The sequence below is a fragment of the Panthera uncia genome, assembly GCF_023721935.1.
Source record: "Panthera uncia isolate 11264 chromosome A1 unlocalized genomic scaffold, Puncia_PCG_1.0 HiC_scaffold_17, whole genome shotgun sequence".
NCBI classification, from domain to species: Eukaryota; Metazoa; Chordata; class Mammalia; order Carnivora; family Felidae; genus Panthera; species Panthera uncia.
In genome coordinates, this window is record NW_026057577.1 from 92,450,515 (window position 1) to 92,463,120 (window position 12,606).

At 39.6% G+C, this 12,606-nt stretch overlaps 1 protein-coding gene across 2 annotated transcripts in view; it reads right to left on the reverse strand.

The window, feature by feature from the left end:
- Positions 1-7,068: 7,068 nt before the first annotated feature.
- Positions 7,069-12,606, reverse strand: part of NPM1 (nucleophosmin 1) — a 15,988-nt gene continuing 10,450 nt past the window's right edge. The window contains exons 10-11 of one of the 2 annotated variants that reach the window (XM_049647782.1): positions 10,460-10,534; positions 7,069-7,425 (exon numbers count right to left, since the gene is read on the reverse strand). In XM_049647782.1, coding sequence (XP_049503739.1) covers positions 7,387-7,425; positions 10,460-10,534 — 114 coding nt within the window. In that variant the 3' untranslated portion in view covers positions 7,069-7,386. Of the gene's footprint in view, positions 7,426-10,459; positions 10,535-11,279; positions 11,777-12,606 lie in introns of those variants that run through there. The other variant, XM_049647783.1, reaches the window with a different exon arrangement.

Here is a 12,606-nt window from a genome sequence, read left to right on the forward strand (position 1 = left end):
CCCACCACTGGCGGCGGCCGGGGCGTTTTCTACGCGCGGGCGGCGAGGGGGCGGGGGGCCGGGGGCGGGCCCGGGCCCGAGTCGGCACAATGAGGATGCGGGGCCCGGGGGCTCCCCCCCTCGGGGCGCGGCCGGACGGGCGCTCAGCTCGGCTGGGTGCGCCGCGCCCACATCAAAGGCGGCCCAGCCTGCTTGCCTGCCTGCCGCGGCCTCTCCACTGCCTCCGCCTTCTCCTGGCGGCTCCGGGTTGGAGGGAGGCGCTCAGACTCTCGGCGACAGGACCGGCGAGGGGCAGAGCCCGCGAGGCTGGAGCTGGTGAACGCTGGAAGCCGTCGGAGCTCTGCGCCCGGGCGCAATGACCCGCGCCGCGGCGCAAATCCTGCCGGAATTGGGAAGGCTGCGGTCCCCAAGAACGCAGTTAGGTGCGGGGCGTCCTCACTCGCCCACATTCGCTACTAGCACTCACTCACACCCTTTAGCGCAGGAGTGGGGAGCCAGGAGGGGGCGGGTCAGGCCCAGCCCCCGGGGCGGCACCGCTTAAGAGGGTTCGTTTTTACCCGCCCTGTGAGTCCACGCAGGAACGTGGCGTGCCCCAGATGCCTACTCGGATGGCTGGCACTCTTAAGTGAGACCCCTTCGTATCTCTCCGTCCTTGCCCCTGCGGGAAAGGGGGTCTCCAGGACTTCTCTCCCCCTCAACCCCTTCCAGGACTCTCGGGTCGCTTCTCCCGCTCCCAGCTGGGCTCCCGGGTAGACAAGCCTGCTTTGGAAACGCGCGGCTGCCACCTAGCGGCACTGAAGTGTCGCTGCAATCCCGCCCAAGAGGGCTACAGGAAGCAACCAGCAGGACTCTGGTCAGCGACCACTCCAGGCCCTCCTCCCGCCACCTGGCTGAGACTTGCTTCCGTTTGCACACTAAGCGATTTAGTTCTTTTCTAACCAGGTCAACAATGAGGACATCTCTTCTCACCGCCTCTCCCCGCTTCAGAGGCGTCACTCCCGTCCTTCCCACAAACTTCAGAATTGTAGGTGTTCTTGTCATGTGCAACTGCCTCACTCTCTAGTGAAGTTTCTAGTGGCAGGCTTCCTGATGCTAAGGGAAAGAGGTCATAGTGGGAAGGACACTGAAGAACAAACTCAAAGAGCAAAATTCAGAAATCCATGCTATCTGGGCTAGATCCCTCCTGTGTCCTTGGCGGCAGCTGACAGCCTTCATTTCACTAGAGCATAAACTGAAGTAGCTGCTGTCAAACAGCGCTATTTCTCAGTTACGGAATACGAAATTTCAACTGTTCCAAGTATCAGTCCTCTCTGCAAGCTGTTTTAAGTTCCTTTTAAAGCTGAGGCTCTTAAACAGGCAGCCTCTATTTCAGCATTGGACACAAGAGCAGAAAACCTTTTGAAAACTGGGTACTGGGTGATGAAAAGGTCCCTGTGTGAAGCACTGGACTCAATTTAGACATTCTCATTGCAAGGACTGATCTTGCTATACTATTATTAGTTACTTTTAAATGGAATGCATACATAACTGTGTTCTACGTAAAATGCTTGCAACTTTTTCCAATGTTCAGATAAAGTATGTCTTTCAACTGCACAAATATCACCCAAGTTAAGGCTGACCCAAAAGGTCCAGTCAAGAGAACAGTCCTGAATAAGAGCATCAACTCAAAAGTCAGAAATCCTGGATTTGAATATTGCCTCCAACATTTACTTATAAATTCCAGCAAGTAACAGTCTGAGACTCTGCTTCATCTACAAACTATGGCTAAGAACAGTAACAACCCGAGTTGTTTCCAGTTACTGAATGAGGTCATTCAGAGTCTGGCACATAATGAAGGCTCCAAAGGTTTTAGCTGTTATTAGTAATTGTAATTATGATTCTCAGATTTTCACTTATGATTTCATGAAGTAGGTAGTATCATTCTCAACTTACAGTTGAAGAGGTGTCTAACCAGAAGGTCTTGACTCCAGATTTACACCTCAAATCTAGTTTTCATACTTTTCTTACTCCATACGTGAATCTTTTATGAGGTTTTCCTATCTCAATTTGACATGTTCATATAGCACTTAATATGTAATACTAATTTGGTAGTCACTTATCAATTCATTCAATCACCATTTATGGAGATCCTGCTGTCAGGCCATGGGGGAAGAAAGACAAGTTCTTGTCCTGAAAAAGCCACTTCATTGGGGGCACCTGAGTGGCTCAGTCTGTTAAACATCTGACTCCTGATTTTTTGGTTCAGGTGAAGCTCTCACGGTTGGTGGGATCAAGCCCCACATCAGGCTCTACACTGACAGCACAGAGCCTGCCTGGGATTCTCTCTCCTTCTCTGCTCCCTTCCCCAAAATAAACTTAAAAGTAATAAAAAAAATAATAATAAAAAGCCACTTCACTTCTAGGGAAGATGGGCAATGAGCAAGTTAAGAGAGAAATTCTAGCTTGTTATCAGGGCTTTGAAGAAAACCAGTGGTAAAGAAAACACTTCTAGGTAATACTTGGGCTAAGACACAAAGGTGGGGAGAACCAGCCATGCAAAGGAATATTCCAAGCAAAAGACATCAAGTGCCTGCAAGGAGAAAAAGGCTAGGTGACAGGAAGGACTAAGCCAGGGGTGAGTGGCAAGAGTTGAGGGTAAAAACAGGCAAATGCTCAATCATGACTTGTAGGCTCTCAGAGGCCAATACATACCCAAAAGCCTTTTTTTTTTTTTTAAGCCACTATTTATGTACAATTCTTAAGTGCGTATGTTTTAAGTGTGAGTTTGGAAAATGTTTGTATGTCAACACCTTTCTGGGGGTACCTGTATGGCTGTCAGTTAAGCATCGGTCAAGCATCTCGATTTTACTTCAGGTCATGGTCTCAAGGTTCTTGAGTTCAAGCCCCGCCCCTGCATCCGGTTCTGTGCCGGACTGTGTGAAGCCTGCTGGGATTCCCCCTCCCTGTCCCTCCTCTCAAAATATAAACAAAACAAAAACCTGAAGCATAGGCTCCCCACACCCATCACTGGTCCCAATTTAACATTTGTTGGCACTAGATTCTAGTGTAACATAAACTGAACCATGTATTATGTGCGATTTTGTGTCTGGCCTCTTGCTCTCATGTTGAGATTCATCCTCATCCATTGATGATGGTCAGTTGTTCATTCTTATTGCCAAGTAGTACTCACCAGTGTGGACATGCAATTAGTCTGTCAAAGGCTTTGAAACGAAGGGTCAAAATCCATTTTTTCAAAAGGTTACTGTAGGTGATAATGAGTTGGAATGTTCCAATTGTGGCAGTGAGGGAGGCCAATGCAGGCCACTACAGTTTGGGCTACATGGCTGTGTGCTAATTCAGTTCCCAGCTGTAATAAGCCAGTAATACCCCCTTGTTGTCTTCCGCAGAACTGAAAATTTAAAGGGAGTTGGGAATGTGTATTGACTGCTAGTACAATGGGATGTTAAGTCCTACAGGACAGTTAACTGTTTTGCTTACTTACTAATCCTAAACACTTAGAACTTTGGTACACAGTATACATTTAATTATTTTAGATTCCTCCCATCTCTTTTTCAAGAGTGAAAGTAAATTAACATCCGACATTTTTTTTCCCACTTCTCCCCAACATAAGACTAAAATAAAGTATTTTGGAGACAGATGGGAGAACCTCCAGCCTAAGAACCCAGGACAGAGCCTCAAGCCTTCAACAGCATCAAGTAGTTTGGTTAAGAGCAGACCCTTAACACAGATAAGCCTCAACAATTTTCTCAAAACCAGCACTTAGAACTTTCACAGCATTAAACAGGACCTCTAACTGCCAAATTCATGAGTCAGGGAGCAGCAACTGGCTCTTTGGCAAGAACTGGCTGGAAGGTAGCCTTAGACTTTCTGAAATAACATTAACCCTTTACTGTTAACTATACTGGAATTAAAAAACTCAACAAAATAAAAAATTTTAACCCCTTTATCTCCAGAGCCCAGATCACTACCTTTGATTCAGAGCATCAGTGCACGTGACCCTCAACTTTTCTTGGACAGTTTCAAAAAGCCCCACACCCTAGACATTTTCTCTCCCCTCATTAAGCTAGTGGTTGTCAGCCAAAAAAGTTACAGTGAAATACCAATACAGGATTTCAGGATACTTAAAACTCAATACACTTCCAGAGGTTACCAGAACATCAACCCATCATTCTGAAAATTGGTAAGTGAAAAGAATAAAACATTAAAATATCTGTTTTTCGAAGTCAGGAACAAAGGGAAACAATAAAAGTGGGTATTTTAAAAGAAATGTCTGCAGAACAGTGAATGGTATTGCTAAGAACTAAGCCATTAAACATTCATGTTCAGCAGACTGGCCTAAGGAAGGGAAATAGAATTATTCCATCAAAAAGTACTAAATATAAAAAGTATTACTCCAGAATTATTCCATCAAAAAGTACTAAATATAAAAAGTATTACTCCTGGCAAATCCATAAATTCTCAAAATTAAGAACAAAGCAGCTTCTCTTACAGGTCCCTCTACTATGAATCAAAAAAGATTAGTATTAGGGACAAAGAAAAATAATTTTTTTCCTATTTATCTTAGAAAACTAAAAATGTGGAGTGCCTGGGTGGCTCAGTTAAGCACCTCGTGATTTCATCTCAGGTCATGACTGAGCCCCATATGTTGGGCTGCATGCTGGACATGGAGTCTGCTTGAGATTCTCTCTCCCCCTTCGCCTCTCTGCCCAGCTGGTGCTCTAACATAAAACTAATTTTTAAAAGCTAAATATGCTTTAAAACTTTAGTTTTCTCAAAGTACCTCATTTGTTTTTAGCAATTAAACCAATATTGATCTAAGTACGGCCAATGTCACTTAATAATTTGCACTCCTTGAAAAGGAGGAATTTCTAGTCATAAGCCTTACCTTATTTAGTTGGCTGAGGTCTAGAACAACCAAGCACTATTAGTGACTTTTGAGGCACATGACATACCTGGAATCTTTACTGAAGATGGATTTGATTAGTTTTATCTTATGAGCAAGAACAGGGTACAGGGTCACCAGTAAGGCCAACCCTAAGAATGGGGAGTAGTGCTTTTGATTTTCCTGCTACATCCGTACCCATGAAATAATAAACCCAAGTGTTAACTTCTACACAAAGCTACTCAAATAAACAAATCAGACCTACATTTTGGAGACATAATGCAAAAGTACACTTCTACTTTTGAACATTTTAAGTAACTAATTACCTAATATACTCCCATATCATCACATTCTGCAATGTAAATCACTACCTAGGAAAGGAACGACAACTCTAATGTATTTAACTCACGGTAGCACTATTTTACACCAGTAAGTTTTAAAAAGTCATGTGTAGCTTGTTTTGGAATTCTATCAACTTAATGATCTTTTATTTTTTTTTTTTTTCAACGTTTTTTATTTATTTTTGGGACAGAGAGAGACAGAGCATGAACGGGGGAGGGGCAGAGAGAGAGGGAGACACAGAATCGGAAACAGGCTCCAGGCTCCGAGCCATCAGCCCAGAGCCCGACGCGGGGCTCGAACTCACGGACCGCGAGATCGTGACCCGGCTGAAGTCGGACGCTCAACCGACTGCGCCACCCAGGCGCCCCCTTAATGATCTTTTAAACATTAATATAAACATCCTTTAAGCCAAAGGCACTGTTCAGTGAAATGAAGAACAATGAACATTCACCATTTCCATTGGAGTCTCCATTAACAATGGTATAAAATGAGAAACTACAAGGATAGACCTCCTGGAGCGAGGAAATGGAACACTCAATGAAGAAAAACAAAACCTGAAGTAAACGACTAGAAGAAGCACCTAACCCCTGGAAACTGGGATTAGAAAGACAGTACTGCACCAACCTTTTCCCCACCTCCCAAAATAAGGTTACTGTACCAAAAACACTCAAGAAATTAAAAGGCTGGTGGTATCTGTTCATCCCATCAAAATATCTGCAACTGCAGCCTGATGAGCAAGAGCAATCCTCCTAATCAATATAAAAAAGACTGAGAGGTGAAAAAAAATGAGTAAACAATGCATGGGGTGAAAAGAGTTTCTTCAGACTTCAGATACTATGTCCCCAAACACCAAGGAAGAGCATTTGGAAGTTAAAAAAATAAAACACAATTTTGATGACATAAAATAGTCTCTTCTCCTAAAGTTTAAACAGAAAGGAATGAGGAAAAACATCCAAGAGAACCAAAGAGAAGGCCTAAGAACAGATAGAAGTTAAGCAAGAGACTGAAATCTCCCAAGAAAATGGCCCCAAACTGGAAAAGTCTCTGGAGGACAGACCCAGTTTACCCAGGGCCCAGAATAAGACCTAAAACTTTAGAAAACCAACAACAATCTTAAAAATGAATTCTCAGAAAAACTGGTCATATACAAAAGAACACATGAAAACATCAGGAGGACAAAAACGGCACAATTAAAATTCTAAGATTTAGCGGCACTGAACTTGGTTAAAAAGTGACTTTTCAGATTATATGTACTCAGAAAATACCTCCTCCACAGATTAGCAAACTACTGGATACACCACAACAAAACAATAGAACAGTAATCTAACCATGACACCATCATGCAACTGGCACATGGTAAAACATAGATCCCAAGGATTAGCCTCTGAATGTCCTCATGTAACCACCACATGCAATAAATTAACTTTTCTCCCAAGGATCTACAAATGTATAAATTATGTGCTATTTTGGGCAAACTGAGAAAAAGGTCAACAGAATTCATCTTCTGTTCTGGTTTAGATGAAGAACCGAAGTTAAGAAAGCCTGCTACAAGCTGTTTAACATGCCAGATTTTACCAGTGAAAAGGCTGGGTACGTGGATAGGTGGCCTGACCGAACATCTGGAAACACGCCTGCATGACCACAATTATCAACCATTATCAGGAGGTAGGAAAGTAGAAGCATTAAATGCTCACGATGAAAAATTAAGAAGCAGGAACAATTTAAAGGGTTTAGGGCAAGGACTGTTTCTCAGGGGATTTTTAGGTGTTATCTGATACTTTTAACTATGTACAGCTAGTTCTTTGACAAAGTTTAAGGGTAAATAATAGAAAGAGAAACAGTGCTACTTTATTAAAATACTGAGTTTATTTCACATGTATATTTTTGTCTCCCCACCATTTCCATTTGTCTGACCACCACTACTACTATGTCCTATCATAACATTCCATACATACTTAAAACCAAGCAAAGGGTGGAGCTCCATCTTTAAAAACTAAACAGGCATTTTGGACAACACATTCTTGGCAATGGAACCTGGACAACATTTATCAGACACGGTAGGGAAAGTTCTCACTCTGCATTATAAAAAGGACAGCCAGATATCAACTGTTACAGAAATGAAATAAGACGGAAAATTTTAACAAACTGTTTAAACTATTTTCTTAAAGAGACTTCCTCCACTGCCAGAGATCTTGAATAGCCTGGAAAACAAAAAAAGAAATGTGGTTAAAAGAACCACAACACTTCACAGACACCAATAAATTAAACCATGTTTCTTTGTACAGTTCAACATACCTATTATTTTTCATCCTACCACCAAAAAGGTTCAACTCTAGATAATTAAAAACTGATTGCAAGGGAATTTATACTCAGACATAATTTACTTTCAAATACTTCAAAAAAGACATAAAGTCATGTGAATCTTTGTAAACGAAATCAATGGTACTAGTATGCATTTAACAGCTTACATAAATGAAATGAAAGAGCAGAGAGGCCAGTTTGGCCAATGTTGCCTATGTCCTCTGCTCAGGGCTGCCAGACTTAGCACATAAAAATACAGAAAATGCAGTTAAATAAAATTTGTTAACACAGTTACATATACTTAGTTCTAAGCCTGTAGAACACATACGAAAATATTATGTGTACTTGAAATACACTAGATTAAATACTCTGGTTTCTCTTCAGATCGCATAAATCTTTCGCCTTTTACTAAAGAAATACACTAGATTAACTACTCAGCCCTTGTTCTTATCGGATGTGTTAAAGCACTTAAAACACCCGTCTTCTATTCTAAGGCATCACCTGCTTTTCCATTCCTTAAATTTAAGGATTTAAATGTTGTCTACCGACAAAAAAAAAAGCATCCCTCCACTTCTATGCCTTACTTCAATACATGAAATCTATACTTGTTCTCATACTAGTATGAACATCCATGCGAAAGAATTATTCTTCAAATGAGTCATGATTAAGTGTAGTTGTTATACACTTCAAGTTCGCATTTCGTTTCCTATCCATAAATAATGTTCTTTTAAGTCCTGGGGTGCCTGGCTGGCTCAGTCAGTGTAGCATGTGACTCGATCTCAAGGTTGTGGGTTCAAACCCTACATTGGGTAGAGAGATTACTCCAAAATAAAACCTTTTAAAAAGTAAAGAGATAAAAAATAGTCTTCATGTTTGTCAATTCTTTACAGGATTCAACAAATTCCTTTAAAACAATAAAATACAGGTCAGTGAGTTCTTTGACTATCTCTGAATTTACATAATCCTGCTAAACAGTCATTTAAAACTAAGAAAGTAACCTTTATTTGATGTACTGTTTAAAAAATGTCACTAAGAACATTTAGAGCCTCTTCTCCCAAAATATGATTTTAGTGCTTCAAATACATAGGATTGATTCTCTCACCTACTGTTTTTCAACAGCCACTGGGTTTCAAATGCAAGGGAAATGAATATCAAATGTTGAGAGTCTCATAAAATCTTCCTGGTCACTCAGAATTTTGTAGAATCAGTTTTGAGTAAACAATACCTTTAAATAAACATTTACCAAACTTTGATCTGTGGTTTCTCCACAAAAACTACAGTTGTTTTCATTAGCTCTTAATTCAAGAGCTTATACAAAGACTTACTAGTATTTCTCAAGTCCCATCTGGAAGGGATTTTACTAGCCAAATCCTCATAAGCAACTTTTTCACAAGGAAAACTATACAAGCAATGGCAATATTTTATACATTGTGATTACTTGTATATGTAGGCACGCCATAAAAACGTGAAGCATTTAAGCTTTGATAATCTCTACAATAATAAATGAAACTACTTTTTAATACTGTAGAAATTTCATCCTGGCACTTCAAAATATGCTTCCAGTTTTGTTTTTTATTTTAGTTTTAGAAAGAGAAGAGAGCACATGTGTATGAGGGGAGAGGGGCAGAGAAAGAAAGAAAATGAATCCGGGGCAGGCTCCACACTCAGGTCCACATGGGGCTCTATCCAACAACCCTGGATCATGACCTGAGCCAAAGATCAAGAGTCCGATGCTCAAACAGAGGCTGAGCCACCCAGGCACCTGCCCAGTATGCTTCCAGTTTTAGAGTCAGAAAATACTTCTGGTAACAGTGAATTCAGTTACTTTAGCTCCAAGACTGATACTATACCATTTGTGGAAGGCCTTTACAACTTTGGTTATTATTTTATCTTCTCTGAATTTTTCTTAATCACACACTTTATTTCACCACTTTCTTTGGTACTGGCGGGAGAAATCACGTCTTAGGCTTCCTTGTTAGTGCATGCATCTTTCCACTATTTGCAATACTGGACAATTGTATACTGCAGTTTCACAGACTTTTAACAAATGTCCAGTATTCAGAAAACTCACAGAATTCACTTGCATTTTGGGGTTCAAGTACATATAAACAGAATAGCAACCAAAAGAGTAAAAACTTGAATTTCATCTCACAGCCATATCAATCAAGGCTAACTTCCAAAGTATTAGTAAACAGTGTTGAAACATTGAAAGGATTTCAAATTGGAGAAATATAGTGCTGCCATGTAAATGATTTAAGTGCTACCTACTGTTGCAGAAAATTACCTCAAAAGGACAAATTTCATTTACTGAAAAAAGTTGGACACAGGAGGCTTAGGGATTGATTCCTGACAAAAACCATTTAACACAGCATATGTTCTGTATATACAAGATACCTAGCACCCTTACCTGTTTTTACATTTTCCTTACATTTGAGTCAGCAACCATAAGACAATAAAAATAAATGCATCAATTTCTACTAACAAGATAATATATAACACAAATTAACAGCTGATTCAAGCTACTACATTGAGTATTAACTACAATTTGACTTCTTGCTTCCTGATTTTACACATTAGGTCGATTTCAGCAAAATGTGTTTCCCAAGCACACAATAAAGCAAAAGACCAGACTACCTCAAATAGTCAAATGGAGCAAGGAAACCACAGCACATTTCTTTAGCCAACAGAGTAAAACTGCGCTCAGTAACGAAGAGATAATTTACCAACTATATAAAAACTGAGAAAAATGTACTAAGAAGTTATCTTCTCAATCTCTGCCAACTAAATTCTTAAGAGTTTCCATGTACTTAATCTGAAGTGTAATAGTCTGTGGTTAGGAACCTTTTAAAAGAAGCCAACACTTAAAGAAAATAATCATAAATAAATCACAATAAAAAATTTGGATTTGGTCAGGTCTCCTGAAAATTCAGTTACCTCTTGGTCAGTCATCCGGAAGCAATTCTTCACATAATTGATGAACTTGGCTTCCACTTTGGGAAGAGAACCACCCTAGGAGACAAAAGCATTATTGCGTTTAAGTATAGGAACACTGTTTTTGAGATATTATGAAATTCCTCACAGATTTGCATACTCTTACATGGACCATTGGTTCCTTGCCCCTTCAACTCTTTCATTTTAATACTGAGTTTTTAGGCCCAGAAAGACCTATTAGGCAACAATATTTAGAACCTGAGTCTTTCATAGTACTCCTATATTGATAGGTTTGTCAAAATTTCAAATTCTCTCCAACCACCCTAAAAATATAAAATATGAGCTACAACAGATTCTCAGGCACTCAAATATGTCAGCTTGACTGCCTACTCTATTATATACTACCCCAAACCAAATGTAAAGCAAATGTATACCCCTTGAGTACCGCAAAGAGATCAAAACTGAACATCACTTAATACACACTAAGAACCTAAGTCCAGCACAACGCTAACCTGGAAGTCAGTTCAAGAGGTATATGAAGTCCAAACAGGACAAAAATTAGTCCTACATTTCACTGATCCCTAAAACTTGGCACCTCCTTCAGTTATAGACATAGGGGATGAATCACAACAGTACTAACACCAAGTTATTTTCAAAATATTTCATCAAATATTTTCAAAGACTGCAATTACTGCAAATATCTTGGGGTTTACAGTCATTTCTACTTTTGAATTATCTTATTTAACATACTAAGTATATCGTCTTTGTTCCTTATTTTGGTAACTAAATTTTACTTTTTCTTGTAACCTGAAACATCTATGCATTTTAAAAAGACCAAGGTTTCAGAATGCCAAAGGAATCATAGCACAAAATAAGTGATCAGAAATATGGTATGGGATTCTTAAATTGCCTCTATAACCTAGAAAATAAACCTGTCATTTCCATTTTCAAATTATTTGCCACATACATTCTTATTTGATTCATTCAAATATTTATTGAGCAGCTAAGGAGATACAAACAAAGGTGATTAAAACATGGTCAAAGAGGTGAGGCAAATGCACAAATCATAGAAGGTATAATGTTCACTGAAATCACAGCAGCCAAAAGAAAGTGCTTTAGGAGACTAAGAATGAGATTGCTTCCAGCCTGGAAGGGGGCGTGGGTGGGTGGCAAATCAGGAAAGGAGATTTGAGATTAAAATAGAAGACTTCAGTCTGGATTGTTGATGACACTCAGTATGGACTACATTTCTCTCTCCTTTTCCTCTCTCCCCAGCTTGGGGCTTAATTTACCAGTAGTGCCCAGGACTGTTCAATTCGCCTGTAATTAAACCAAGGAGATAGGTCCATATTAAAATGGTGGGGGAGGGTTATCTAAAGAGGTCATTTTAGCACTGTGTGAAAGGGATAAATATAAAGCAATGACACCAGAAGACTAGAAAGGTTTACAGTATTACTAAAGCAAAAACAATACATAATACATTCTGGTTCTAAATGTTATTTTTCCAACTGACTCTTCACTGCACAAGGAAATCTACTGAAGCCAGGTAGAACCTAGAAAACACAGGAAAAACATGGGCAAAGGAGCAACTTTTCCTCACCATCCCGTGTTTATTTTCAAAAACTGGGGTCTAATATTATGTAACTCTCAGAATTCTAGCTTTTCTCAAATGTTTGAATACATTTAAACTGATCATTCCATTCCATTTTCTACAAGTCCAAATTCACTAGTTTAAGAAGTTTAGTTCTCCGGTCAAGTAAGCAGCAGGATGAGAGCAAATTTCTTCTGTTTCCACTATTTAAGACAAAAGGCAACTAAATGTAAGCGTATTGGTCAAAGATCCACATATATTGACTGGTAATACCTTGGTGTAAAAGGCAAATAAAAGGACTCAAATTAGGAGGTTTTTTTTTTAACTATACCAAGCAACCAGCAGCTTGCAATTTTGTAAGACTCATACGCCCTCTGCTGGTTCTGTAGCATCTTACGAAAAGAAAGGAAAATGTTCTCATTGAATTTTTAACATCCGAAGTCAGAGACAAATCTTAAAATCAACTTACTTGTATTTCTTTTATGAAAGAATATACATGTAACTTCAAATACGCAAAAAAAAAAAAAAAAAAAAAAAAAAAAAAAAAAAAAAAAAAAAA